At 44.4% G+C, this 27,995-nt stretch overlaps 2 protein-coding genes and 1 long non-coding RNA gene across 5 annotated transcripts in view; 2 read left to right on the forward strand and 1 right to left on the reverse strand.

Moving 5' to 3' along the window:
- Window positions 1-22,529, forward strand: part of LOC309337429 — a 41,443-nt gene extending 18,914 nt beyond the window's left edge. The window contains exon 2 of the long non-coding RNA XR_014154288.1: window positions 21,162-22,529. This is a non-coding gene — a long non-coding RNA (uncharacterized lncRNA). The remainder of the gene's footprint in view (window positions 1-21,161) is intronic.
- Window positions 1-27,995, reverse strand: part of LOC309337113 (zinc finger protein 621-like) — a 158,166-nt gene that overhangs the window by 51,244 nt on the left and 78,927 nt on the right. The window lies entirely within an intron of this gene.
- LOC309336569 (uncharacterized protein) lies at window positions 909-18,610 on the forward strand. Its single transcript, XM_081852535.1, has 3 exons — window positions 909-1,039; window positions 2,809-2,982; window positions 15,766-18,610. The coding sequence occupies exons 2-3, from the start codon at window positions 2,883-2,885 to the stop codon at window positions 18,144-18,146; spliced, it is 2,481 nt and encodes an 826-aa protein (XP_081708661.1). The 5' UTR covers window positions 909-1,039; window positions 2,809-2,882; the 3' UTR covers window positions 18,147-18,610.

A 27,995-nucleotide genomic window follows, 5' to 3' on the forward strand; every position in this document is an offset into this window, starting at 1 on the left:
GGAGGAGAAAAAGGGGGTGGACTAGATGGCCCCTGGGTGTGATTCTAGGAGCAGAAGAGTCTCAGGTGAGCCCCAAATCATCATCATCATCAGCAGCAGCAGCAGCAGAATCTGGGTCCGGACCAAGGGGACCCCTCCCCCCTAGCCCAGCCTCCTGTCCTCACAGCAGCCCAACGCCCCACAGAACAGAGCCGTCTGGGTAGAGTGCCTGTGGGCCTGGAGGCTCCATAAGAAGAGCCCTGCTGGATCAGGACCAGGGCCCCCCTAGCCCAGCCTCCTGGCAGGAGTTGAAGAGCATCCTCCCCTTCTCCTTCTCCCCCGTTGCAAGGTAGACTGGCTCTGTCCATGGAGGATCCCCTTGGGCATCGCTGGGGACAAAGCAGAGCCAAAGGGGACCAGGCTCCCCCCAAGCGAAGAGGCCCTCTTCAGGACTAGGCTTCCAGGAGAGCGGAGGGACTATCCCGGGCCAAATTCCCCTCCCGGATCCTGGCCATGCCGCCCCCCCTTCCCCCGCCTGGACTAGATGACCCTCAGGGTCATCCAGTCCAACCCTTTGCCGTGCCTAAAGTGGGGCTTGAACCCAGGACCCTGAAATCGAGAGTCTCCTGCTTTACCAGCGGGGGCTTTTGCTCCCAAGGGACCCTCCTAATATTGCAGCAGACTTTCACTCGGCTAGTGAGCAGGTGAAACATTATTATTATTATTATTATTGTATTTATCCCCCACCCATCTGGGCGCAGGGCACTAAGCGGCATCTGAGCCGAGAATCACAGAGAACTCTGCACATGCCCTGGACCCCCGGATTCTGGGAGGGAGGGAAGGAGGACAGCCAGCCAGCCAGCCAGCCGGGGGGGGGGGGCTGAGCTCAGCTTGCGAAGGGTTAAATCCAACAGAGCCGGGGTCCTAGAGAGGACAGGAAGTGGAGAGGCGGGGCGGGTCCTCCAGAGCAGAATCCCCTCCCTCCCTCCGTGCCCAGTCCCGTCTTTTCTCTCTTGTCTCCTCCCCGCGCTGCCTCGGTTTCCCTCCTGGGAAGAATCCGGTGAGTCTCCTCCCCTCTCTTCCCCCTTGGGGTGCCCATGGGAGAAGGGGGTCCCGGGGCTGCAGGGGGAGACCCCCAAGTCTGGGAGCAGAGGGTCCTGCCCCCCCCATTCCTCCCTGCCCAGCCTGGGAGGGGGCGAGTTTCCAGGGGGTCTGCAGCTCTGCTCTTCCTTGGCATCCTCTTTGGGGAAGGAGGGGGGTCTTGGGGGGGGGAGGGCATGCCCAGAATGCCCCTTCCAGTGGAGGAGCCCCTGCCAGGCCGGCCTTTCCCCCTGCCAGAATATTCCTCCTCCAGATCAGCTCAGGTCTCCAGCCCAGAGCCTCAAGGGAAGCCTCTCTGGGCGGGGGCCACGCCTGGGGCCCCTCCGTGGAGAAAAGGGGAGAGCCAGAGGGCTGAGCTGGCTGCACTGGGCTTGCCAGGGTTCAAGGGAACGGAGCTGCCTTCCTTGAGAGGAGAGGGTGGAAAGCCGCCTGAAGGACCCCAAGATCTTGTCCTGAAGGGGGTGAGGCAGTGCAGGGAGGAGAAGGAGGGGGCTCTGGGTGGCAGGTCTGCCAACTTTTCTCTCTCTGATCCCAGAGGGAGCTTTCAAGGATGTTCCCCATCCCGGAGTTTCTCTGCAGCTGCTGCTATTGCAGAATGTTTTATTCGCATTAAACTTATAACTTCCACAGTGCGTAGGTAAAACTGGAACTCCCTCCCGCAGGAGCCAGGGATTGGAGAGGCTTTTCTAAAGGGAAATAAGACAATCTATACGGAATATATAGCAAGCTGGAGAGACTTTTCTAAAGGGGAAATAATCTATACATGGCAAGCATGATTGTGAATAATGCTCTCTTAGAAAAATGTAAGATACAGAAGGGGACATTTATTTATGTATTATCAAGAAGAATAAAGCAAGGATAAAAGACACCTGCTCCCCACCTTCTGGGACAAAAGAGGGATTATCAGTCATTGTGTGGCTCCTACTACTAACAGGGGACATTGGTGCTATCGCAAAATAGACTAGTTCTGTCAAGCTACCCTAAGCCTTTGGGAATCTTGTCACAAGAGGAGCGTAAAGCTCACCTCTGGAGTTTTTGGAGGATATACATGCCTGGTGTTCTTAAGAACACTGCAGATTTAGGACATGTGGAAGATCTATACTTTGGTTGCTTCCGTGCCAGGGTGGGGGCCACATTTTGGGACTGTAGTCTTGCGAAGATGGTGTATAAGCACAGATGATATCTAAGGAGGAGAGGTGTATTAGTTTCCTGATATTTCAAAAATGTGGCATCACCGGCTCCTCTGCTTCCACATACAGATTTGGACCCCATGCAACACCTGACATAGGCAGATACGGCCACAACATTTGCCTGGCTTGTGATGAGAGAGCTCAAAGATTGTGAACAGGGCTCTCCATACAGAGCACCTAGCATGGGGGCACCTACATGTAATATCTACTCTGCTATTTTCTGCCCATGCTCTGGGCTTGCAGTTTTCAGGCTTGGGAACAGGACGGTGACTGGTTTTTTTTACCAAGTTCTGTCAGTTATCCCCACTGAGTTCAATGGGATCTACTCTGAGGTCACTACTGTGCAGACCATGCCAGCCTTACAAAGTGGGGTGAGGAGTATACAGAGGAAATTGGAATCACTGGAGATGTTTAGAAATGGGGCTTCTCTCGGGAAGGGGCTGCCCCATTTGTGCTTCTCCAGGGGCAGGAGAATATCTAGGGCAAGAGAATCCCTGCAGGGCCTCTGAGGCTCCCTTTGCTTCTTCCTCTCTCCCAGGACCCTGCAGCTTGTTGTGGCTTCTCAACTCCTCAGGAAGGAAGAAAGAGACAGATCCTGCAAAGCGTGGAAGGATGGAAGGGGGAAGATGGACGGTTGACCTGGTCAGGTTGTCTCCTGCATCCCTTCGCACAACCTCTGAGCGTTCCCTCCCAGGGACCTCTGAGAGATCTGGTGAGTTCCAGGGGAGGGGAGATGGGGACATGGATGGAACCGCAAGGTATTGGGGCTTGCTCGGGGGGCACCATTTCCGCCTCCTCCACCTGCCTGCCTGTGCCTTTGACATCTGCAGGCAATTTGAGCTAGGAATACATCACTGCTCCCCGACCACCGCAATGTATTGGCAGCTCAAAATGTCTAAAACCAGCACCGTGATTGAATGCTCTACCAATGTCAGACAACTTACCAATCCATTGGGCAGCACTAGAAGTCATGACTCTTGAAAGTAACCTGATTCTGGGCTTCCGATTTGTCTGCAAAGGGAAATGGCGGTGCGGTGCGAGTCGTCCGTCTAAAAGACGACCATTACCGGGGCTTTTGAGCAGTGGGGGTGAGTGCCAGGGTTAGACAGCCCCCCCCCCAAAGTGCCCTACAGGTAGTGGGGTGTCGAGGGGACCAGCCGGGCGTGAAGAGGAGCGATTGCCGGAGCCCTGACGCTGCTTCGGCAGCGAGTGTGTGTGTGTGTGTATGTGAGAGAGAGAGAGACAGTGGCTTGAGCCTGCCCATGGCTCCAGCGCAGCTCAGAAACCCGAAACCAGAAATCGCCACCTGAAGCAGCAGACTTTCAAAGGAAAAAAGGTATTGTCAACAACAATGGACTTTTCAAAATAAAAAGAATTGGATTTAATTTAGATTTGGCAAAGACAGAATCTAAACAGGAAGTCAGCTTCCGTCTTTTGAAGGGAAGATTTTGCAGTACAAGCTTGTGAATGGGAAAAAAAACCTTTGGAGACACATCGGTCTTTAGATACTTTTGAAACTGCACTTTGTTACTTTGCTACCTATTAACACTATGTACTCTGGATACAAGAAGAAACTGTAGCTCTTTGTTCTTTGGTCCCTTAAAAGGAAGATACAGGAAGCGATTGGAGTACTCTGTTTTTTTGAATGGGGATGCAGATTTTATGAATGAAAGCACTGAAAGGCTTGGAGACATTGCAAATTCTTTTTTAAAAAACCTCTAAAAAGGACCCTGGATCTTGGCAAGTCCTACCAAAGTTGGCAGGAGGACACTTTTCCATAACTGGGTGGTAATCCCAGGGAGGGGAGGTGCCTGGTAAGAGCTGGAGTAGGAGAAAGGGGGGGGGGAAACGGGATTTATTTTTAAAGACCAGGTCCTGTATTGGAATAAAAACTGAAAGAAATAGCATATATACAGTAGATTCCGGCATATTAGGTGACTGGGCCTATTAGATCAGTGTTTTTCAACCTTTTTTGGGCAAAGGCACACTTGTTTCATGAAAAAAATCACGAGGCACACCACCATTAGAAAATGTTAAAAAAATTAACTCTGTGCCTATATTGACTATATATAAAGTAATTCTCTTGAATAGGAATCAAATAAACACAAAGAAAGTATTTTATAATTACTTTATTATGAAATAGTAAGTAAACAGAAATATGAAAAATTATAAAATACTTTATTTTAAAATCTTTCAAATTTTTCAATTTTTCCCACGGCACATCAGGCAACATCTGATGGAGCAGTGGTTGAAAAACACTGTATTAGATAACTCCCCAAATTGGCAGCTGCAATTTGGGGGTTTGTCTTATAAGCCCAGTTGCCTAATACGCTGGGCAGCAACAGGGGGCGGTCTCAGCTCCGCACCACCCATACCCAGCGTATAAGGCGACCCCCGACTTTGGAGAAGATTTTCCGGGGTTCAAAAGTCGCCTTATACACCGGAATCTACGGTATATTGGATTACAATTACCATTTGGATTATAAACCTAATTTAAATTGTAAATATGTCTGGAAAATTTTTGGACTCACAGTGGAAATATTTTGGATTATAAGACGCATTGTGGATTATAATATAACTAGAAGCTTGCCAAGTGCTAATCATAATCAAGGAAACAATTACAGATAGGTAGCCGTGTTGGTCTGCCATACTCAAAACAAAAAAATTTCCTTCCAGTAGCACCTTAAAGACCAACTAAGTCAGTTCTTGGTATGAGCTTTCGTGTGCATGCACACACAATACAAGGAAACAATGTAACAGTAAGTTTGAAAAATGGTAACTGTTAGACTTTTGTTGTGGCCTGCATTTTTATTCTTTTTTGTCGATTGTATATAAAGGTGATTTTGCCCTCTTTTCGCTCTCTTGGATATTGTGGAACTTTTATAATTCTGTAAGTTTGAAAGTATTGTTACAGTTTGGTTTAAAAGGGTGTGGGAATTGGATTGGTGGGAGAACTGTTGTATACAAAGCAAGAGTGAGAAAAAGACAGGAGGGCTAAAGTGTCCTTGAGACAGAAGTGTTTAGGAACAGTTTGTTTTGAGAACTGACATGGAAGAGAAATCTAAACAAGAGCCAGTAAAACAGAGAGTATCATAAAGAAAGAAACAGCACAAGAAGAGATAGAAAAAACTCCAAAAACAGAAATGGCTGAACTTATGGCTTTACATAAGGGCTGGAGTAGACTATGAACAAACAATTTAGGGATGGAAGATCAGACATAGAGAACACCAAGGAAGTATTGTTGCAGAAATTTGATAAACTGGATGAAAAAGTAAATGCTTTGGAGGTAAAGGTAGAAAAATTAGAAAAAAAGAGTGGAGTCGACTGAGGGATTAAATGAAGATCAACTGGCTTTGGTTGGGGCGATAGGGGGCCTGGCAGAAAGACAGGATGAACTGGAACAACAGAATTTACTTTTTCAATTAAAATTTAATGCTAACATGGTACGAATAAGAGGGTTATTGGAAAGAGAAGAGGAGAGAAGAGCCTTGCTAGCTATCAGGGTGGAATATTGGGGGAATGGATGGGGATACAGGAAGGAATGGAAGAATGTTTTGAGAATGTTTACAGAGTTTGGACCCGAGCTTCAAGAGAGAAAAGACAGCCGCCAGACATACTCTTGACTTTTACAACAAGGAAAAGGAAAGATGCAGTAATGCAGAAAGCTTTGAGGATGACCTGGTGGTTGAAGGGCAGAAAGTTGACATTTTTAAAGAAATCCCATTTAAATTGAGAGTCAAGAGAAGGAAGTATTGAAACCTGACATCAATTCTAAGAGGAGCAGGAATAAATTACAAATGGGAATTCCCAGAGGGAGTTTCCTTTACTTCTAGAAGAGAGAGGTTCAGATTAATGTCAGAGACTCAGGTACAGGAATTTCTGAATAAACATTGCAAAGACCCAGAGTTTCAAAGCTCGGGGAGAGACTTCAGAACCCCCTATTTAGAGTGAACGAAGAAGTTCGCCATGCTTCTCCCCAACATGAGGAGTTCTCTGGGTCTGTGCTGCAGTTTCTTTCTCTTTTTTTAATGAATATTTATTAGCATTTTCTATACTAAAACAAAAACAAAAATAGACAAAAAAATAACAAACATACAAAAACTTTAAAAATACAAAACTAAAAAACAATTAAAAACACATAAAATTTCAATTGCTTATTTTCTTTTAACTTATTTCTCAGACCTCCTCACACCTCCCCTTCTTGTATTCCAATTCAAATTATTAGCTTAGCCAATCCTTATTACTTATTTCTCAACTTTAACTTAATAATTTATTTTAACATATTATTATTTTACTTTTTCGCTTTCATCCATTTCCTCAATTTATTTTTGCTAACCTTATTTTCATTTCATTTAATTCAATTTAAAAACCAATTTTACCTTATCCAAACTTAAACATCAATACTTATACATCAATACTCATTCTTAAAACATTTTTTCTAAGATCGTCCAGAATTCCCTTCCACGAATTTCCCAATTTTCATACCAATAACAAACAAAATAAAAACAGAATAAATTGTAATTATGTACCCTTTGGATTCCCAAACTCCACCCCCCCTTTCCCAGTTTCAGCCCCCAACAAGTGTCCATCAGTCTTGATCTACTATCAGCCTGGAGATCTCACATCCGAGGCTCTTAATTCTCTCTCAGTTCCTCTCTGCCGGTCTTTTTGATAGTCCTTAATATTGAACACCAAATCTCGGAGAAGCTCCGGCCCAACAGGACCCATGTTTCTTCCAGCCAGACCTCCATACTTAAAAGTGGAGCCTATGGGGTATTCCAAATCTTGTTTCTTACTCCTTTCAAGTCCAAAAATCCCCAAAGCTCCAACTTCCACCTTTATCAAATTTGTAATCCTTAGGTCTTCAGATCTCCACATAAGAAAATCTCTCCATTTCTTAATCCCCAATTCAGGCCAGAATTTCCACATCAAGTTTTTATTTTCCTTTGTTGCCATCATATCAGGCCTCAAGCTCTCCTTTGACATCAGTAAAATTACAGCTCCTCCTTCCTTTTCTTCAGAGACAACATATGTCTCCTTCTCCAAATTCTCAAAGCTCTCGATTTTCTCTGTTTGACCAGTTGCATAGGCTTCCTGATTCAAATCCTTATCAAATTCAATGATGTTATTTACTGTTAAGTACAGAGTTGTAACATTTGTAGCCAAAACATCAATTTGGCCTTGTAACTTTCCCAAGAGAACAAATGCTCTGCCCAACTCAGCCTGGATTTTCCCTCCTCCAGCCATTCTTGTAATGTCCCAAAACCCCCTCTAGAGGGATTTTGGTTCCTTGATGTTCCTTTCAGTTCAAATCCAAAAGTCAAGTTAGTTTGTATCAGCTCTTCCTTATTTTCAACAAATTGTAACAAAAATAACCAGCAGAAGCAACAGAAACAAAGTTCTCTTTTCCGTCTTGACAGCTAGTTTGACAGCTGTCAAACTGTTCAATACCTCATCAACAGGCTCTCTTGCGGAGCACTCCCGGGTCCGGGGGGGTGACACTTCGCCTCCCAAAATTAGTTCTTTATCCTCCAGTAAGATTTCTTATAATGCCAAACCGTGAAATTAAAGTCTTTTACCAAAAAGGAAAAAAAGAATTCTCTCGACCTTAGTTGGCAGGTCCTTTGCTTTAAATTATTTACAAAGAGGGGGGGCTGACTTCCTGTTTAAGCCTTCCTCACTCATGCCTAATTCATAAAAAAATTTAAAATTCCAATTTCCGTACTACTCACGGGTTGTTACTTTAAAGTCCAATTGCTCACAAGAAGAAATCAGCGCTCTCCAACAACGGCAGTGTGGCTTCACTCCGCAGAAGAAGCAGTTGACTCTCAGCACTGCGTTGCTCACCCCGTCCCCGTTCCGGAGCCTTTAAAAAGGCTCCTTCGCAGCTCGGGGGGGCGCAAATGGTGCCCGCTGAGTCACCACGCTCACAGGCTTCACCGCCTGTGATTTTTGAGGGTCCCCGCATCGCCGCAGCGGCAAGACCCGATTCTGCGGAGCCGATTCCCTCCGGAGCTCAGAGGGAATCCGCCATTAGTCGATCGCGCTAACCCGGAAGTCTGCAGTTTCTTTCGCCAGAAGTGAATATGTCATAGGCTGACAGTTCCGCACTGTCCCCAACAGAATGGCGTTGTAGAACGCAGGAACAGAACGCTTAAGGAGATGTCCGGATCTTTGCTTTTTGATGCTGGGCACCCCCAGAGGTTTTGGGGAGAAGCATGGCAAACTTCTTTGTTCACTCTGAATCGTTTGTTCTGTTCTGCTCTGTTGTAGGGGACACACCCTATTTTCTGCTGCACAGAAAATAGAAGAAGCTGCACAGAAAATAGAAGAAGCCCAAGGTGCATTTCTTCCGTGTGTTTGGCTGCGCTGCTTGGGTCCTTGTGCCAAAGGCCAAGCGCAGAAAGGGTGGCCCTAGGTCCCAAAAGATGATTTTCTGTGGATATGAGCCAGGGACCAAGGGGTGGAGATTTGCCTATCCAACAGGATTCTACTGAGCAGCAGTGCTGAGTTCTATGAACAGAGTGGGTGGATACATGGGAATCCTGATATTCTTTCAGAGCGTCTGCTTGACTCTGCTGATGAGGAAGAGGTAGAGGTTGAACCTGCTGCTGAGGCACCGAGTCCCGACCCAGAGCAGGAACCGGGAAGAGCTCCTTCCTCACCCACAGGTCCAGCTGAGAAGTCCAGAAGGCACAGCAAATCATAGGGGGAGCTCTCTGACAGCAAGGATGTTCTGGCTGGCCCTAGTGGGTCAGAGGGGGCACCTGAAGTTGTGCTGAGATGTTCAGCTCACACCACAAAAGGCAAACCTCCGGACAGGTTTGCAGTCACAAACGTGTGGGTAGGTATGGCTCAATGTGAATCTGTGAGTCTTGAGAATGTTCAGAAACCGCCTCAGGAAGAAGCCAGGAAATGGCATGAGGCAATGCAGAAGGAGATGAGCTCAATGGAGTCTCTAGGTGTGTTCTCCCTCACAACGTTGCCAGCGGGCAAACAAGCCGTGAGCAGTCACTGGGTTTACCGTCTTAGACCCACAGCAACTGGAGAACCACAGTACAAGGCTAGACTAGTAGCCAGAGGGTTCATGCAGCGGAAGGGGCTGCATTACACTGAGGTATATGCTCCCACTTCCAGAAGGGAAACTCTGCGCATGCCCTTAGCCATTGCTGCACCAAGAGGTTTTCCGGTGCATCACTTTGATGTGGATGTGGCCTATTTGAACTCAGACCTCCAGGAGGATCTGTGCATGCTTCCTCCTCCAGGGTTTGAGGGCAATGGGCCAGGAACTGTGTAGAAACTGCACAAGTCAATTTACCGGCTGAAACAATCAGCCAGGAATTAGGACTTGTGTCGGAATGAAGCCTTAGAGAAATTAGGTTTCAAGAAGAGTCTTGCTGACAGCTGCCTGTACCTCAAGGGGTCAGAAGAACTGGTCTTGGTCTTTGTTGACGACATCATTCATGTTTCACGGGCAGACAAAACAGGTGCAGAAGTTTGCCAAAGAGCTTGGAAAACATTTCCAACTCAAGAACCTGGGTGCAGTAAAGATTTACTTGTGTGTATAGATAGACATTGCCAACAAAGCTCCGTATAGTTAAAGCTATGGTTTTCCCAGTAGTGATGTATGGAAGTGAGAGCTGGACCATAAAGAAAGCTGATAGCCGAAGAATTGATGCTTTTGAATTCCGGTGCTGGAGAAGACTCTCGAGAGTCCCATGGACCGCAAGAAGATCAAACCTATCCATTTTTAAGGAAATCAGCCCTGAGTGCTCACTGGAAGGACAGATCCTGAAGCTGAGACTCCAATACTTTGGCCACCTCATGAGAAGACTCCCTGGAAAGGACCCTGATGTTGGGAAAGATTGAAGGCACAAGGAGAAGGGGACGACAGAGGATGAGATGGTTGGAAAGTGTTCTCGAAGCTACCAACATGAGTTTGACCAAACAGGGAGGCAGTGGAAGACAGGAGTGCCTGGCGAGCTCTGGTCCATGGGGTCACGAAGAGTCGGACATGACTAAACGACTAAACAACAACAGATAGTGTGGTCTGAAGATGGAAGTTTCTTGCTCAGTCAGAAAGGCAGGATCGAGCAGTTGCTTGAGAAGTTCAGGATGTCTAATTGTGCAGGGGTTAGGACACCCATGGAGATAGGCTACGTGAAAGACAGTCGGCTAGCAGAACGTGCTGAATTCGAGAACGCTGAGGTCTTTCAGTAAGCTCTGGGTAGTCTATTGTATCTGTCCCAGTAGAGCAGGCCAGACATTGCTTTTGCTACCAATCTGCTCAGCAGGGAAGCTACAAAGCCCAGTGTGAATGCCTGGAATGGTATTAAGCGGGTGCTGATGAAAGAATGGGTTTCTGTATAGTAAGTTTAAAAACTGACTCAACCCCCCCTTTTGTTCTTTCAAAAGAGAGCACCTTTAAATGCGTAAAACTTGAACTGTTGAGCAAAACCATAATAAGGACATAACTGCATAAACAGTTCTGTCCTTTATCAGGACAGGCAAGGGATGGCCTTGGCTCTCCAGGGGAACAAAGAAAACACGTCAGAACTTTATCTTATGTGCTGACCACAACATACGCACAAGACCAATGTCCGGGAAAAATGCCAAAAGCGTGTTCCCGGAGATTATGACGTCTTCCCAGATAAGAGTAGGAAGAGGAAGATCCTTTTATGGTCAGAAGTACAGGAAGGAAGATCCTTTTATGGTTGAGCGTACCAGAGCAGGAACATATGTGATGTCAACCTGGGCTCCTAGGGGAGGAGTGAGAGGGTGCGTGGAGGATATATAAACTGCATGAAACCTGTCATTTCTTTGGACTTGCTGGGGACTAATCACGCAAGTGCCTTCTGCTATCCGGAGAGCAGAATAAACTCTTTCTTTTAACCAACCTCGGTGTCATTTTGACTTCCTTCCTCCTGTCCTGGAGCAACACAGACCCAATCGGTGAACTCCAATAAGGCTACATTTCTTGGTGCTTTGGCCGGGAATCCACATTCTCCGAGGACAGGATGAAGGACCGGGGTGTCACTGCTCAGCGAACAGCTTGGTTGGCGTCGGTGGCTCCAAGCGCACACCCTACATTTTCTAGGGGGAGCCCCCCACCCCGTACCTGAGTGGAGATGCAGCAGAGATGGAAGAAAGACAGCAGCTGCACAGGAGAAGGGTACCCAGGGGAAAGGTAGGCTCCACAGCTTGTTTTGTGGGAGTCAGGGGTTTGATCAGCCCCACCCAGTAGGAGCAGCAAAGTGCCGCTGGGTTTAACCAGCAGAGAGCAGAGTGCTGCTGGTTTGCCGGTAGAAGAGCAGTAAGTGCCACCGGTCTTAGGAAAGGGTAAAGGGGATTGGGGAGGTGCATGGGGTTTGTGTGTGTATGGGGGTTTGTATGTTGGTATGTGTATGTGTATGTGTATAGGGACACTCCAGTGAATGTCTTGAGTGGATGAGACGTTGGGGTTCAGAGCCACTGACGAAGCAAAGTGTGGTCCTTGTAAGGTGCTGTTCCTAGCGATGCGAGTCCATCTAGGCCACTGACAGGACGCAGAGAAAGGTGACTGATTGGGAAGCAATGTTAGGTGAACGGAGTGTCCCAGAGGTTAAGGGAAAGGAAAAAAAGGTGGCCTTGCAGTGTTTGTTCTTTTTGGACAATTGGAAATGTCAAGCTACAATGTTCTTGTCCTTGTCCTTGTAAGCTCCTTTCTGTATTCTGGCAGTGACCAGCATAGGTGCGCCAAGCTCACGTGCTGGACAGATAGCGACTGGGCGAATCTGAATGACAGGAAGTCCATATCTGGGATGGTCATAAAGTTTGGGGAATCTCTAGTTGGGTGGAAGTTCCGGAAGCAGAGTCTCATTGTGCTGTCCTCTACTGAAGCTGACTTCAGTGCACTGTAAGAGCTGTGCCGGGAACTGGAGTTCTACAGATGTCTGGTTCAAGAAATCTGCTGCGAGTGTTGCTTGCCCAGCACTGTTTGGGAGGACAATCAACCCTGTCTGAAGTTGGCAGAGTCTGGGCAATTTAAGGCCAGAACCAAACATCTGGACATATGTTTTCAGAATGTGTGTCAAGAGTGTCCAATCAGGCTTGGTGAAGTTGCAGTACTGTCCAAGCCATAAGAACCTGGCAGATGGGTTCACAAAACCTTTGAGCTTCTAGCATCATGGCGAGTTGTGTGAAGGTTTGGTTTTGGGGTAAGTGGTGGTACTTACAAGCCCCCCAGCAGCGCAGGATGAGAGGGTGTGTGAGGGGAACCAGAGCTTACAGGGTTAAACAGCTCAGTTCCACCGCCCTGCCTCTGAGGGGCGAAGAGATCCTACATTCGGAATCTGTTTCGTTGTTTTGTATTCTGCTTTCGTTTTTGTCCGAGCCGGAGATATTTTTCCTGCCGGACACTGGCTAATTTCTACTGCTTTTAAAATAAAGCTTCTATAATAGAAAGAAGCTGAGTGGAACTTATGCGGAATAGAATAGAAGGAAGCTGAGTGGAATTTATGCACACTATGCAAGCACAGAGGGCAGAAGGCCAATTCGCTGTGTTTACTCTGCTGTGCTCAGAGGTCTGAAGAAGCAGAGATGTGCCACAGAAGCCTGCAGGACCTTCACCTCACCCTGAGCAATATTTCACACAGAGATGGTAGGGATAGAGGCATATAAAAAAAGTAAAATATTTAGGAGTTTGGATAACATCAAAAAATATAAAAAATTCCTTCCAGTAGCACCTTAAAGACCAACTAAATTAGTTCTTGGTATGAGCTTTCGTGTGCATGCACACTTCTTCAGATACACACTTCTTCAGATACAGTGTGCATGCACACGAAAGCTCATACCAAGAACTAACTTAGTTGGTCTTTAAGGTGCTACTGGAAGGAATTTTTTTTTGTTTTGACTATGGCAGACCAACACGGCTACCTATCTGTATCAAAAAATATAAATATTTTTAAAGACAATTATGAAAAAAATTGGCAGGAAATTAAAAGAAACTTGGAAACATGGAACAGGATGAATCTCTGTTTAATGGGAAGAATTGCAACTCTAAAAATGAATGTACTTCCAAGGATGTTATTTCTCTTCCAAACTGTTCCAGTAATAACAGGGAATGCGTGCTTCAAAGAATGGCAGAGAGAAATATCAAGATTTGTCTGGAATGGGAAAAAGCCAAGGATAAAAAATAAAATTTTAACAGATGTGAAAGAAAGAGGCGGATTAGTAGTGTATTAGAAGCAATAAGGCTGCTTGGAAATGCTGCAGGTTTTAAAATAAATAGAGGGGAAACTAAGGTGTTAGTGAAAAGCATGGATGCACAGTCAAAAAATGAATTCCAGAGAGTGAGTGGATTGGTGATAAAGAATAAAGTGAAATATATTGGAGTATCGTTAACAGCATAAGCAACAACAACCCTCCTAATATTTCAAGATAATTATATTAAAATCATTAACTTCAAAATAATATATATATATCAGTCCATAACCAAGAAGTAGTCAATGTAATGGATTGCTGGTGGGGAACACCACAACACCTTTCAATGGATGATGTCCAAGACAGTATAGCTTCGTCAGCTGATGATGAAATTGAATACATTACATACAATGAATGACAACAAAAATAATACTGAGCAACCTGCAAATTAAATAATGAATAAATAATAAATGAAGAATACATACCAAATAATTTTAGTCAGAATATCCATACAGGTAAATGTAATATTTGTGGATCAGAGCTCAGTTACTTACATTGTCTAATACTCGTGTCTCAGGATCTTATTTAACTATGTGTCCTTGCAACTTGTTGTACATTGAATCCACCACACAAGCGGTAGGTGTTTGTATAGGTGAACATCGATCCTGTATAAGAAATGCAGTAATAGAGGCACCCTAGTTGAACTCTTTATCAAATACCATCATTCAGACACAGATTTATACACGGTTCTATGGGTCAACCAGAGAAAACGTGGGATCAGGAAAGATTACGAGAGGTTATTGCGACAACAAGAAACTAGGTTGATTTATTTATTCAAATCCACACATCCAGGGGGTTTGAATTCTGAGCTAGATTTCAACTGTTTTATTTAAAGTCTGTAACTTTATGGTTTCAGCTTGCGTTGCGATGCCAGATTTGATACTCTGTACCTTTACATTTTCTTGCATTGTCCTTAAATATTTGTTATTTCCCACACCTCTGGATAACCTTATAAGTTCTATACATCTGTTTTATCAGTATCAGTTAGCTACACTGGTTAGTGTGCTCTGATCCACAAGTATTACATTTACCTATATGGATATTCTGTCTAAAATTATTTGGTATGTATTCTTTATTTATTCTTTATTCATTATTTAATATGAAGGTTGCTCAGTATTATTTTTGTTGTCATTCATTATACGTAATGTATTCAATTTCATCATCAGCTGACGAAGATTCCTCTTAGAAACAGTTGATTCAATCCGGATGTCTTGGACATCATCCATTGAAAGACATTGTGGTGTTCCCCACCAGCATTCCATTACATTGACTACTTGGTTATGGACTGATATATGGGACGCGGGTGGCGCTGTGGGTAAAAGCCTCAGCGCCTAGGACTTGCCGATCGAAAGGTTGGCGGTTCAAATCCCCGCGGCGGGGTGCGCTCCCGTCACTCAGTCCCAGTGCCTGCCAACCTAGCAGTTCGAAAGCACCTTCGGGTGCAAGTAGATAAAATAGGGACCGCTTACCAGCGGGAAGGTAAACGGCGTTCCGTGTGCTGCGCTGGCTCGCCAGATGCAGCTTGTCACGCTGGCCACGTGACCCGGAAGTGTCTGCGGACAGCGCTGGCTCCTGGCCTATAGAGTGAGATGAGCGCACAACCCTAGAGTCTGGCAAGACTGGCCCGTGCGGGCAGGGGTACCTTTACCTATATATATAATAATAAATAATAATAATAAATTTTATTTATATCCCGCCCTCCCCAGCCGAAGCCGGGCTCAGGGCGGCTAACAATAATCAAATAATCAAACAATCAAATAATCACACACTCTAAAAATATTTCATTATAAAAATTAATTAAAATCAAATTAATGGCAACCGATTAAGCAAAATTCTGTGCAGGTTGCCAGAGGAGGGAGTCAGGCTGCGCCCTGACCAAAGGCCTGGTGGAACAACTCTGTCTTGCAGGCCCTGCGGAAAGATGTCAGGTCCCGCAGGGCCCTAGTCTCTTGTGACAGAGCGTTCCACCAGATTGGAGCCGCAGCCGAGAATTTTGAAGTTTATGATTTGTAAATTTTGGATGATATTCTATTACTAATAATAAAACATTTACTATATTAATTATCCACATGTTGCGACCATATTTGAGCAGCTCAACTGCTAAGTCAGCTCTGGCATTGAGACTAGTAGCTCAAGTGACTCAACACCTAATTCAGGCTAAACACTTCTAACTCTCTTCAGTTCTTCCTCTATCACAAGCATTCGTTAATTTTTTTCTGCCCGAAGCTCTAATTAGCTTCTCTCTTCATTGCAGATGGTGATCAATTGGAAGGGAAGAACAAGGGGGACCACAACAGAATTGACATAGCGGAGAAGTTTTATAAATATTCAGGGTGTGGAGAGAACATCCATCAGAGCTCCCAGTCCACCTCCCATCAAAGAAAGAGCTTCATTCAGAGGGATAGCCTTACTTCACACGAAAGAACTCACAGTGGAGAGAAATTGTATCAGTGCTTGGAATGTGGAAAGAGCTTCAGTCGGAAGGATTCTCTCATTTCCCATCAAAGAATTCATACAGGGGAGAAACCCTATCCATGCTTGGAATGCGGAAAGAGCTTCAGTCAGAGGGTGCATCTCACTTCCCATCAAAGAATTCATACAGGGGAGAAACCCCATCAGTGTTTGGAATGTGGAAAAAGCTTCAGCCAGGCGATCCATCTCACTACCCATCAAAGAATTCATACAGGGGAGAAACCCTTTCAGTGCCAGGAGTGTGGAAAGAGCTTCAGCCAGGGGATACATCTAACTTCCCATCAAAGAATTCATACAGGTCAGAAACCATACCAGTGCTGTGAATGTGGGAAAAACTTCAGTCAAAGCAGCCATCTCAAGACCCATCAAAGAATTCACACAGGGGTGAAACGCTATCAGTGCTTGGAATGTGGGAAGAGCTTCAGTCTCAGGCAGAGTCTCACTTCCCATCAAAGAATTCATACAGGGGATAAACCTTTTCAATGCCATGAGTGTGGAAAGAGCTTTCGTCACAGTTGCAGTCTCACTTCCCATCAAAGAATTCATACAGGGGAGAAACCCTATAAGTGCTTTGAATGTGGAAAGAGCTTCAATCGGTATGATAGTCTCACTTCCCATCAAAGAATTCATACAAAGGAAAAACCCTATCAATGCTTGAAATGTGGAAAGAGCTTCAATCGAAAGCATCATCTCACTTTGCATCAAATAATTCATACAGGGGAGAAACCATATCCATGCCTGGAATGTGGAAAGAGCTTCCGTTACAGGAGAAGTCTCACTTTGCATCAAAAAGTTCATACAAGGGAGAAACCCTATCAGTGCTTAGAATGCGGAAAGAGCTTTCGTCACCGTTCCAATCTAACTAGCCATCATAGAGTTCATACAGGCGAGAAACCCTATCAGTGCTTGAAATGTGGGAAGAGCTTCAGTCAGAGCAACAGTCTGACTTCCCATAACAGAATTCATACAGGGGAGAAACCCTATCAGTGCTTAGAATGCGGAAAGAGCTTCCGGGAGGGGACCAACCTCACATCCCATCAAAGAGTCCATACAGGGGAGAAACACTATCAGTGCTTCGAATGCGGAAAGAGCTTTCGTCACAGTTCCAGTCTCACTTCCCATCAACAAATTCATACAGGGGAGAAACCCTATCAGTGCTTAGAATGCGGAAAGACCTTCAGTCAAAGTTCCAGTCTCACTTTCCATCAAAGAATTCATACAGGGGAGAAACCCTATCAGTGCTTAGAATGTGGAAAGAGCTTCAGTCTCAGACAGAGTCTCACTTCCCATCAAAGAATTCATACAGGGGAGAAACCCTATCAGTGCTTAGAATGCGGAAAGAGCTTCCGGGAGAGGACCAAGCTCACATACCATCAAAGAGTCCATACAGGGGAGAAACCCTATCAGTGCTTGGAATGTGGAAAGAGCTTCCGGGAGAGGACCAGCCTCACAAAGCATAAAAGAGTCCATACAGGGGAGAAACCGTATCAGTGCTTGGAATGTGGAAAGAGCTTCCGGGAGAGGACCAGCCTCACAAAGCATAAAAGAGTCCATACAGGGGAGAAACCCTATCAGTGCTTGGAATGTGGAAAGAGCTTCAGTGAGAGGATGCGGCTCACCTCCCATCACAGAATTCATACAGGGGAGAAACCATATCCATGCCTGGAATGTGGAAAGAGCTTCCGTTACAGGCAGAGTCTTGCTTCGCATCAAAAGGTTCATACAGGGGAGAAACCCTATCAGTGCTTTGAATGTGGAAAGAGCTTCCAGGAGGGGACCAAGCTCACTTCCCATCAAAGAATTCATACAGGGGAGAAAACATATCAGTGTTTGGAATGTGGAAAGAGCTTCAGCCAGGGGATCCATCTCACTACCCATCAAAGAATTCACACAGGGGAGAAACCTTTTCAATGCCATGAGTGTGGAAAGAGCTTTCGTCACAGTTCCACTCTCACTTTTCATCAAAGAATTCACACAGGGGAGAAACCTTTTCAATGCCATGAGTGTGGAAAGAGCTTTGGTCACAGTTCCTATCTCATGACCCATCAAAGAACTCATACAGGTCAGAAACCATATCAATGCTTGAAATGTGGGAAGAGCTTCAGTTACAGACAGAGTCTCACTTCCCATCAAAGAATTCATACAGAGGTAAAACCAAAATAGAAAAATAATAATGCATTATTAAACAATATTATTAAACAACCCTTACAAAACACATTTGTATAGAAGAGAGAAAGGGCGGGGAGAATAACTAATAATACCCTTTATCACATTTGTATCATATATATCATATCATTTGTCAACACATAGGCAGGCTCCCACAGCTCTCCCCTGGGTGCCCCCTTCTCCCCGTCTCCCACCCTGAGTGATCATTCCTCTGTAGTAGTAATTATTCAAAATCTGCACTCCAGGATAAACCCAGCTGTATTTAGTATCCAGACTTTTTCCTCCCCTTCAGCAAGATGGCACTTTTCCTTCATTCCACCCCCCCCCCAGCCCAGCCTTCAAATTTTAACCTCTCAGACAGTGCAATATGACTCTTATAATGACCATCTAATAATCCAAATTAGTATTTCTCCAGTTTTTAGGTCCAGTTTCTATAAAGCCTTATTAAAACTGTTCCAACAGTTTTGGAAGTCACAGTCCAAAATTATTGTCTCTTTCAATGTTCATCCAATCCTGCTTCCTCTTCTTTTACTAATCTTCTTTCCTAATCCACTGGGGGTGGGGAAGAAGGCATATTAAATCCCTTTCCTCATACGAGATCATAGCTTGTGTTACGAACAGTTTCAGGAGTTACACTGCATCGCCTTTTGCTGGATGTATATTTTTCTCTGCCTATAATTCCCACACCAACTCATCCCAACGCAGCCTTGTCTTTCCATGGAGCTCTTTCTCTCTCCTGCTCAACAGAACCTTCTGCCACTCCCAGCGACTCCTTTCCAATGACTCCCAGCTTATGACCCACACATTCACCTCGGTCTCTTTTTCTGGAACCCGTCTTGGTCTTCAATGCCAAGGAGCTCCATGTCTGGATGGGCTCAGTGTGACCTTGAGATAACAAAATGCAAATCATAATAAATCCAGCTGCCTCAGCAGAAAAGAACAAACCCTTCTGGAAGGAACCAGTGTTTTCCAGTATTTTCCGGTTTCTCCTTTCAGGATTTTAGCCATGACATTTTGTCCCACTGCCAGAAAAGCATCTTTAGCTCCCTAGTTTCTGTGTCAACACTTTGGCTCAAGTTTCCATCACAGAATCATAGAATGGGAGAGTTGGAAGTGTGGGGATGTTCAGGGAGGCAGGAGAAGGATATATTGTTTACTAATATCCTTCCTAACTTGCATTAGCAAGTTCTAGAACTTAGCAGAGTTCCAAACATTCCCCTTTTTAAATTTGCACGGTGGTTACCTTGTTGCAGGCTTGCTTAAGCCTCTTTAAATATAGGATTCCTGGTAAAAGCCCTTCTATTCCCTCATAAAAAGACACGATGCAATCTTGTTATAGTAAATATAGTAAATATAAAATATATAAATCCTGGCTGCCCGTAGAACCATCAAAGCTTTGGAGAAATTCTTCTACGCAAAAGGCGGCCAGTTGGTTCCACCAATCAGAAAAGCATTTATCAGCAAAGTCCTCCCGATGCTACTGTATGGGGTTGAAATCTGGGGGTGGAATTTAAAAACACTACAACGGCTCGAGATTCTACAAAACTCCTTTGCACGAAAGGTACTGGGTCTCCCCAAGGGCTCAGTTGTTGCACAGTTAAGAACAGAACTGGGCCTCCCCTCCATTGTTGCGAGAGCCCACATTAGAATTATCAGTTTTTATTGTAAATTAATCAAAGCCCCAGGTTCCCTTTTAGCCAGGCAAGCCTTTTTAACTTGTTCTCACAGCAATAAATGGTCCAAGGCCATGGAGACTATTACTGCTCGCTACTCCCTCCCAGATCTGGACACGCTGTCAGCTTGGGATCAACATAAAATCCGGGCCTGGATTCTTACTAGAGACGAGGCCATGGACCGGGCACAGTCCACCCCAGCTCGCCTCTCCATGTGGCTCCCTAAAGTGAAAGTGGTAAGATCACTTGCCAACTACTTGATAGACCTGACGGAGCCCAATTTGAGAAGAGCGTTTACCATGGCCCGTTTCCATTCTATACCCACGGCCTTCCTGCAGGGGATTTACTCTAAGACCCCTATTACTCAGCGTCTATGTCCATGCACAATGAATGAAGTAGAGGACTTCATACATTTCTTTTTCTACTGCCCTATTTATGAGCTAATAAGAACTAAGCTCCTCCTCTTGATCCCATCCACCATCACATCTAAGGAAGACTGTTTGAAATCGCTTATTGTGGATGCAAATCCCCAAGTTACACATGGGGTGGCAATCTTTATAGTGCAGGCCTTGAAACTCAGGGCTACTCTGACGGGGTAGTGTGTCCTAGACCAGGACCTGTCTTAATTCTTTTATTACCTTTTTAGCCTAATGTCCCGAGCCTATTTTGGGGCCATTATATGCTTTATATACATTCGCAGTAATATCGCTTTGAATTTTGTTTGGTTGTTTGTCTCTAGCATTTTTATTTTTATTTTTATCCTGCTATGGCTGTATGCTAATGCAATAAAGGTTTGATTGATTAAAAGTAGTTTACTCATTCAGTTCACAGATGCATCCCTGAAGGCAGACTTAGGTTACAAAAGTGTCTAACTATATGAACTATCCCATAAGGGAGTTAGTCCCAAGTGACTGCAACTGAGCTGTCACTTCTCCTAACATATAGAAAGACAAAATGGAGAAAAAGAGCAGAACATGAAGGACATGTGTTCCTCTACCCAGAATAGGCCACACCTACTTCAAGTCACAGTGGAAGTCTGTCCCAGAGTGCTACAAAACATCCCCAAACATGTCCACTGTAGGAATGTTGTACTTAACTGCTATAAGTTTCACATCCCACAGGAAGGGAGCCTGGGTGTCACCTGGTCCTGCCCCCTGCAAGTCAGGAATCTCAGGAATCCTTTCATAACATGTATACGTTGTAGAAAATAACAATTCCATAAAACTGCATTTGGATGATTCTGTCTGTCTGCCTGCCTGCCTGCCTGCCTGCCTGCCTACCTTTGACGGAACAGAACGAGCTGCTTTTAGGTACTGTATGTAGCAAATGTCTGTTCCAGAACCCTGAAAAGAATAAAGTGGGAGTTGTGTGCATGAAAAGAGAATCAGCCAGGCATGGCAATTGTGATTCATCTTGAACTGTTTTGTAGATGGATGAAAGAGGACGTTGGAAGACATTTAGTGAATAGGAATATTAGCCAAAGTCTTAATAAAGAAAGACTCAAAAAAAATGTTATATGTCATCACATGATATGATGAGGGCTTATCTGAAGAGCCAAATGATTATGTTTGGTTCAGGATGATGAACTAACCAAGTTGCATTGGGCTGCAACTATTAAGATTGCTACGATCCTTGAAAATGATGGGTTTTTCGGAGCTAGCCGACCTAACCGGAAGAGTCCACGACCAAAAGAAGGAGGAGTATCAGGAAGAATGAACTAATTTTAATGATTATTTAGTTAAATATGTCAAGTTAGATGAATTGGAAACAGCTTGCAGATACTTAATTGGCTTAGGATTTTATATAAGTTAAGTGATGAATTAATAGGTGTAATTTCAAAATGAAAAGATCTAAGGATGTTAATGTTCAAGTTAAACTTTATACGAACTGTGATTTGGAAAACTGTTAAAAGAATATGCATTGCTCCTAGAATGGGAGGTAAAGGAGGAGCAAGTGAAGACAGCAATGGTAAAGTAGGCCCAGGATTTAGGGGAAAATATGATGAGCCAATGGGAACGGCTGTGAGACAGGGATATTAAATTTACGGCTTGCTACAATTAAAGAGAGAATGTAATGAAAATGCAATACAGATGGTACCTGACCCCATTAGACTGGCAAAAATGTATAAAAACTGTAGTGATGTTTGTTGGAGATACAACAACGGGGCGGGAACCTTTCTACACATGGGGTGGGAGTGCAAAGAGATAGTGGGATTCTGGGAAAATATTTACAACAAGTTGAAAAAGTGAATTTCTTTAAGGAATACATCAAAAGCTATGTGGAAAAAGTAGAACTTTTGACAGATATTGAGTAAATCCAGAACATGATTAGAGTGAAAGGAGAGTAAAGTTAAGATAGAAGAAGAGATTAAAGAAATAATGAAATGTGTTTAAGGCAATTGGAAAAAGAAAGTAGTGTAACAAGAATGGCTGGAAATCAAGTCACTTTGTGGGTGTTTGTGTGGGGTAGATGTGTTGGTATGTATAGTATAGGTAGGCATAATACAGAGTAATGTAGGTATATTTATGTTAGGAAAATAAGGTATTGTGCATATGTACTATGTAAATGTATGTGGTCTATATGTTAATAAAATATTTTAATTAAAAAAGGGAATGATGTTCAATTTGGAAGTTTATTTTAAAAAGCATTTTATCGGATGTGGTTCTTTGCAGGAACATTTGTATTTCAATAAAGGCCTATCTTTCTACTTGGAGATTTCCTCCTTTTCTTTTGGGTTTCTGTGTGGGTAACCTCCAGTCTGGGAACCTCTTTTTGAATTTCTACATGACAGGATTTTTTTTTAAAAAATGAAAGTGATTTATAATGAGATTGAATATAATTATTGGTAGAAACAATTTAAAACATTCAAAAAATGAATCAGCAATACATTTTAAAACATAAGTTTTTCTTAGTGTTTACAGTTCTGTTTACAGATGGTTGGGGCGGGGGGAGGGCACAACATGCCGAAGCAGAGCCCATCTTTTTCAAGGGATCCTTAGTAAACCTGGGGACGTCTGCATGTGATCCCATCTCTACAGCTGACATAAACACCATGGAGAAGGAGGCTGGAGGCTGAAAGGCAAAAGCATTGCCCTCGAAGGGAGACCTGGGACCCCCTCTCCTTCTAAAGGGACCTCCGAGGAGGAAACCAGGGCCGCCAGGGTGGATCAATCCCTGGACCTTGGAGGTGATTCCTTGGCTCATCTGGAAAGTGCCATATCATGTTCCTTTCCCCATTTGCCAGGAGCCCAAGTTCCATTTGGGGCTCCTCATTCCGCACCCCAAGGTTCCTCCAAGGCTTTGGGGAAGGAAACGGACAGGCTGAGCCATGGCTTTGGTTGCTCCCAATGGCCCTGCAGGGGATTCAGGGTGGGGGGCCTGTCTCTTCCTCTGGCCATGGCAGTTCCCAGGAAGCCTTTTCAGAAAGCCAGTAGAACCTCAGCACAAGTTCGGTTCTTCTCTGCAATGGCTTCCTCTTCTGAGCTGGACTGGGAGGACCCCAGTTCAGGCAGTTCCCCAGAGTCCCCCCACTGGGCTCCAGTGGCCCCCTGAGACCCACAGGGATCCAGAGGGGGAGCGATGTCTGTTGAACTACCGCCTGAGGAGGAGGAACAGATGTCTTAGTTCGGGTGGCAAGTGAGGGCCATCCGGAAAGGGCTCCTGGGATCCTGAGGGGCCAAGAAGGGGAGTATCCAGTCTTGTCTGGGGAAGCGAAGGAAACTGGTCCGGAGGTCAAACTCCCCTGAGGGAACCCTCCACTTTGGAGGGGATAAAAGCCCTTATTATTGTTATTCTCCTTTGGCCTCAGAGACAGAGAGGGCCTTGCCCTCCTCGCCCTCTTCGCCTGTCCTGGCGCAGAACCTGGCACATCCCCAAGGCCACTGGTCTGGCATGTCCCAATGGAGAGGACTCCTCCGTTGGGCCAATGTTACAAGAAAAAAACTGCTCCTTTTCCCTTATGGGGTATATAAGAGCCCATATAGAGTCCTTTTGTAGGTTCTCTTTTGGTAGGAGAAAACAACAGAGACCAACCAGAGAATTTTTTTTAAAAATGTATTTTTATTAAAGATTTTCTTGATTTACAAAAGTATGTGCAATGTCTCATATTTTCCCCCCATGTAACATTTTTACAAATCGGTTTCATTTATTGAGACAGTAGGAATAAAAGGGAGAAAGAGGTGGGAGGGATGGGGGATTGGGTTACAATGTTTCTATTTTACTTACTATATGTAGGGTTTGGTGTCAGCGTTGCTTGTGCAGGTTCTCTGCTGTTCACTTGTGTTCCTTTGGTGGTGAGGGGGGTTGGGGTTGGCCTAGGGTGTGGTTGTTCATTTGTGGTTGGCTGTGGTGGTCTTTGTTTTCATGGGTGAGTGGGGTGGGTGGGTGTTTTGGATCAGGTTAGCCATATTGATTTGTATGCTGTTGGTGGGTTTTTGTCATTGTCTTGTTGGGCTGTGTGTGTGATAAAGGGGAGCTATACCAGGGTGATGACGTCTTCTTCTGTTTGTCCCCGTGTCAGTTTCAGTATATTGGTTAATTTTTCTAGTAAGGCTGTTCCCATACTATTTGGTACCATTGGTCCATGCTTACTCCTGACAGGTCTCTCCAGTGTCTGGTTATGATGTTTCTGGCTGCTGAAAGTAGGTGGGTTATGAGTTCTTTGTGGTGTAAGTGGTCATTATTGTCTTGGAGTAAGAGGTGGGTTGGTATAGTGTCTTCATCATTTTTCTTGAAGTAAAAACTAGTTTTTGTGAGACTCTCTCTAATTTGTTTATCTGTAGTTAGGATGGGACTGAAGGACCATGATGGGGTGGTTTGTGTTCCCTCTTTCTCTATTTTAACGATGACTTCTACTGGGGTCTGATCTGTGATTTTAATGTTACCTATGTTTGTTGATTCCACTGAGGGGATCAGACCCTGCATGAGCAAAATGCTGTCCAGACTGGACACTGTACCATGGCGTCCGGATTGGAATGCACAGCTGGTGTCTCCCGGGTTTTGCTCACCCCAAATGTCATGGAGACCCCATTTTTTAAAACATTTTTAGTAATTTGTAAGAGTCCCTAGTTGTTGGGGGTTTCCTTCGGAAGAAGGTTGCCCACGGGGTTGTAAGGTGAATGTTTTTCAGGGATATGCCTTTCATATTTAGGTTGAGGTCCCCTCCTAGGATTGCTTCCCCAGAGAAGGAGAGGAACTTGTTTAGTGTCTTCTGGAAGAATCCTAGTTGTTTTGAGTTTGGGGCATATATGGAGCCGATTGTCAGTTTAATTTTGCCATCTAGTGTCCCTATAGTGAAAATGAATCTGCCTCTTTTGTCCTTTAGGACTGTTGTGGCATTGAAGTTCAGGTCTCTACTGAGTACTATAGCTACTCGGCAGGCCTTCCCTGAGTCAGTGCAACCCACTGTTGACTGAAGCGAGGGTCCTTCAGGAGTTTGCTCCTTTTGGGTGGGTTGTGTATTTCTTGAAGGAAGGTGATGTGTGGTTTCATGGTATTTATGTATGAAGTGATGCATTTTCTTTTGTTGGGGTTTCCCACCTCCTCACATTTAATGTAATTGCTTTTACGTTAGCCATCTTGCTGATCTATTATGTGGGGCGATTCCCTGCCAACCCGTCCTGGTTGTCCTGTGTCTCTCACTTCATGTTGTTTAACGACCCACTGGGGTTGCGCTGACCTAGAGTGTAGTGGGTGGGGGACTAGTGGGATTAGAGTTAGATTTGGGTTAAAGAGTAGGGGGTAGGTTGTAGAGAGTTTCCTATATGTAGTGGTATAGGTGTTTGGGGTATTTTGGGCCATCTGGCATTTAGCCAGTTGGTCCTAGGTCTCAGCTAGTGTGGAAGGCCATGTTCAGGGACAGGCCATCCCCCTGTCATTTGCGATAGGGGGTGATCAGTGAGATGGTGTGAAGCATCTTTGTGACACCAATGTCGGGTATAGGGTTCATAAGCAATGTTGCCAATGTTATTAGCAACATTGTTGGTATATTGGGGTGGGGATGTGGGTGTTGGTACCCTCTGGCGCCACCATTGTGCTGGTTGGGTATCAGATTTTAGCCTGTTTGTGGGTTGTGTTGTTTAAGGTTGGAGGAGTTGTTTTTCCTTAGTATGGGGTAGGGGGATGCTGAAGGTGTAGGTTATGGGTTGTTGATGGAGACAATTGGAAATTGCAGAGTTTGGAGAAAATGAAGGATAAGGTGCGAGACTGGTTACATTACGCTCAGATTAAAGAAGTTTTTAAAAATGACAAAAAGTTAGGGTTCTAGGTGGAGAAATCGAAGTTGGAAACAGAATTGTTAGAACCAAAGACTAAGGTACTATCTAGAATGTATAACTTGCTGTTAAAATGGAATACACAAGACGAAATGGTTAAATCGGCTATGATAAAGTGGGCGCAGGACATTGGGCATAACATTATGTTTGAGGATTGGGAAAGGTTGTGGACCACTGGGCTGAACTTCACAGCATGTAATGCTCTGAAGGAAAATGTAATGAAAATGATATATAGATGGTACATGACCCCAGTTAAACTTGCCAAAATATACCATTCGTCTGATAATAAATGTTGGAAATGTAAAGAAAATGAAGGAACATTCTTTCACCTCTGGTGGACCTGCCCTAAAGTGAAGGCCTTCTGGGAAATGATATATAATGAGCTGAAAAAGGTATTTAAGTATACCTTCACTAAGAAACCAGAAGCCTTCCTCCTGGGTATTGTCGACCAGAAGGTGTTAAAGAAGGACCCAACATTTTTTATGTATGCAACAACGGCAGCAAGGATACTCATCGCTAAGAACTGGAAAACTCAAGATCTACCCACACTGGAAGAGTGGCAGATGCAGCTGATGGACTATATGCAACTGGCGGAGATGACTGGCAGAATCCGAGACCTGGGAGACAAAGATAAGTTTCTGACTGCATACGGAGAGGACCTTCATAAAGGACTTGAATTACCCTCGGGGCCTGAACCACCAGGGGTACCTGCACCCTCGGACCCTAAAGACCTGGAGAACAAAGTACTACCCACAGAAAAATAACCAGATCTATTCAGGATGTCTCTGCAACTCTTGAGCTGGAATATAAATGGCTGTAACATCCCGGAAAAAAGGAGGAAAATTTTTTTACATATTAAAAAAGGAACAATTGGACATTATTTGTTTACAAGAAACACATGTGACTAGGTTCCATAGAAAAGTGTTAATAAACAAAAGACTTGGTCAGGAATTTATATCTTCAGACACAGTAAAGAAGAGAGGCGTGGTGATTTATGCAAAAGAGAGCCTGTCACCAAAATTTTTATTCAAAGATGAACATGGAAGAATTTTGGCAATCGAAATACAACACCAAGGAGAGAAGATTTTGCTATTAGGAATCTATGCACCAAATGAAGGGAAATCGGAATTTTATAAGAAGTTGCATGAGACAATGCTGGATTATCTGGACTATGACAACATCATTATGATGGGAGATATGAATGGGGTCGTATCAACTAACATGGATAAGTCACAAAGTCAAAATGTTACGAAAGATGGCAGACTACCAAAGACCTTTTTTGAAATGACAGACAATATGGATTGGATTGACATCTGGAGAATGAAGAACCCCTTGGGAAAAGAAGGTACATTTTTCTCTGAAGCCCAGCTGACTTGGACAAGAATCGACCAAATATGGATAACTAGAGGTCTGGCACCCAAGGTCAGGAAAGTGGAAATCTGCCCAAAGACCTGCTCCGACCATAATGCACTGAAAATGGACATGACATTATTACCAACCGGTTCCTTTAGATGGAAGATGAATGACAATTTGTTCAGAGATCAGGAGATTACTAAGAAGGCCCAAAAAGTTTTGAAGGACTACTTTGAGATAAACATGAACACCATGGTGGAAAAAAGAATCATCTGGGACGCAAGCAAAGCCGTGATGAGGGGGTTCTTGATACAACAGAATGCTGTAAAGAAAAGAACACAAAATGAGAGGAAAGATAAGATTTTGGAGAAAATTAAAGAGTTAGAGAAGAAGTTAAGATCAAATCCGAAGTCACAGCCGATTCTGAGAGAAATTAAACTCCATCAGGCACAATATTCTAAACTGATAAACCAGGAAATAGAGTGGAAGATTAAATTAATGAAACAAAAAACTTTTGAATCGGCAAATAAATGTGGGAAACTGCTGGC

This window comes from Podarcis erhardii (genome assembly GCF_964252035.2).
Source record: "Podarcis erhardii genome assembly, chromosome: 2".
NCBI classification, from domain to species: Eukaryota; Metazoa; Chordata; class Lepidosauria; order Squamata; family Lacertidae; genus Podarcis; species Podarcis erhardii.

Excerpts from the sequence above, each read along its gene's own strand:
- LOC309336569 (XM_081852535.1), top strand. The coding sequence starts at position 2,883 with ATGGAAGGGGGAAGATGGACGGTTGACCTGGTCAGGTTGTCTCCTGCA. Across the intron at positions 2,983-15,765 it reads AGGGACCTCTGAGAGATCTG|ATGGTGATCAATTGGAAGGG; the intron begins GTGAGTTCCAGG and ends TCTTCATTGCAG.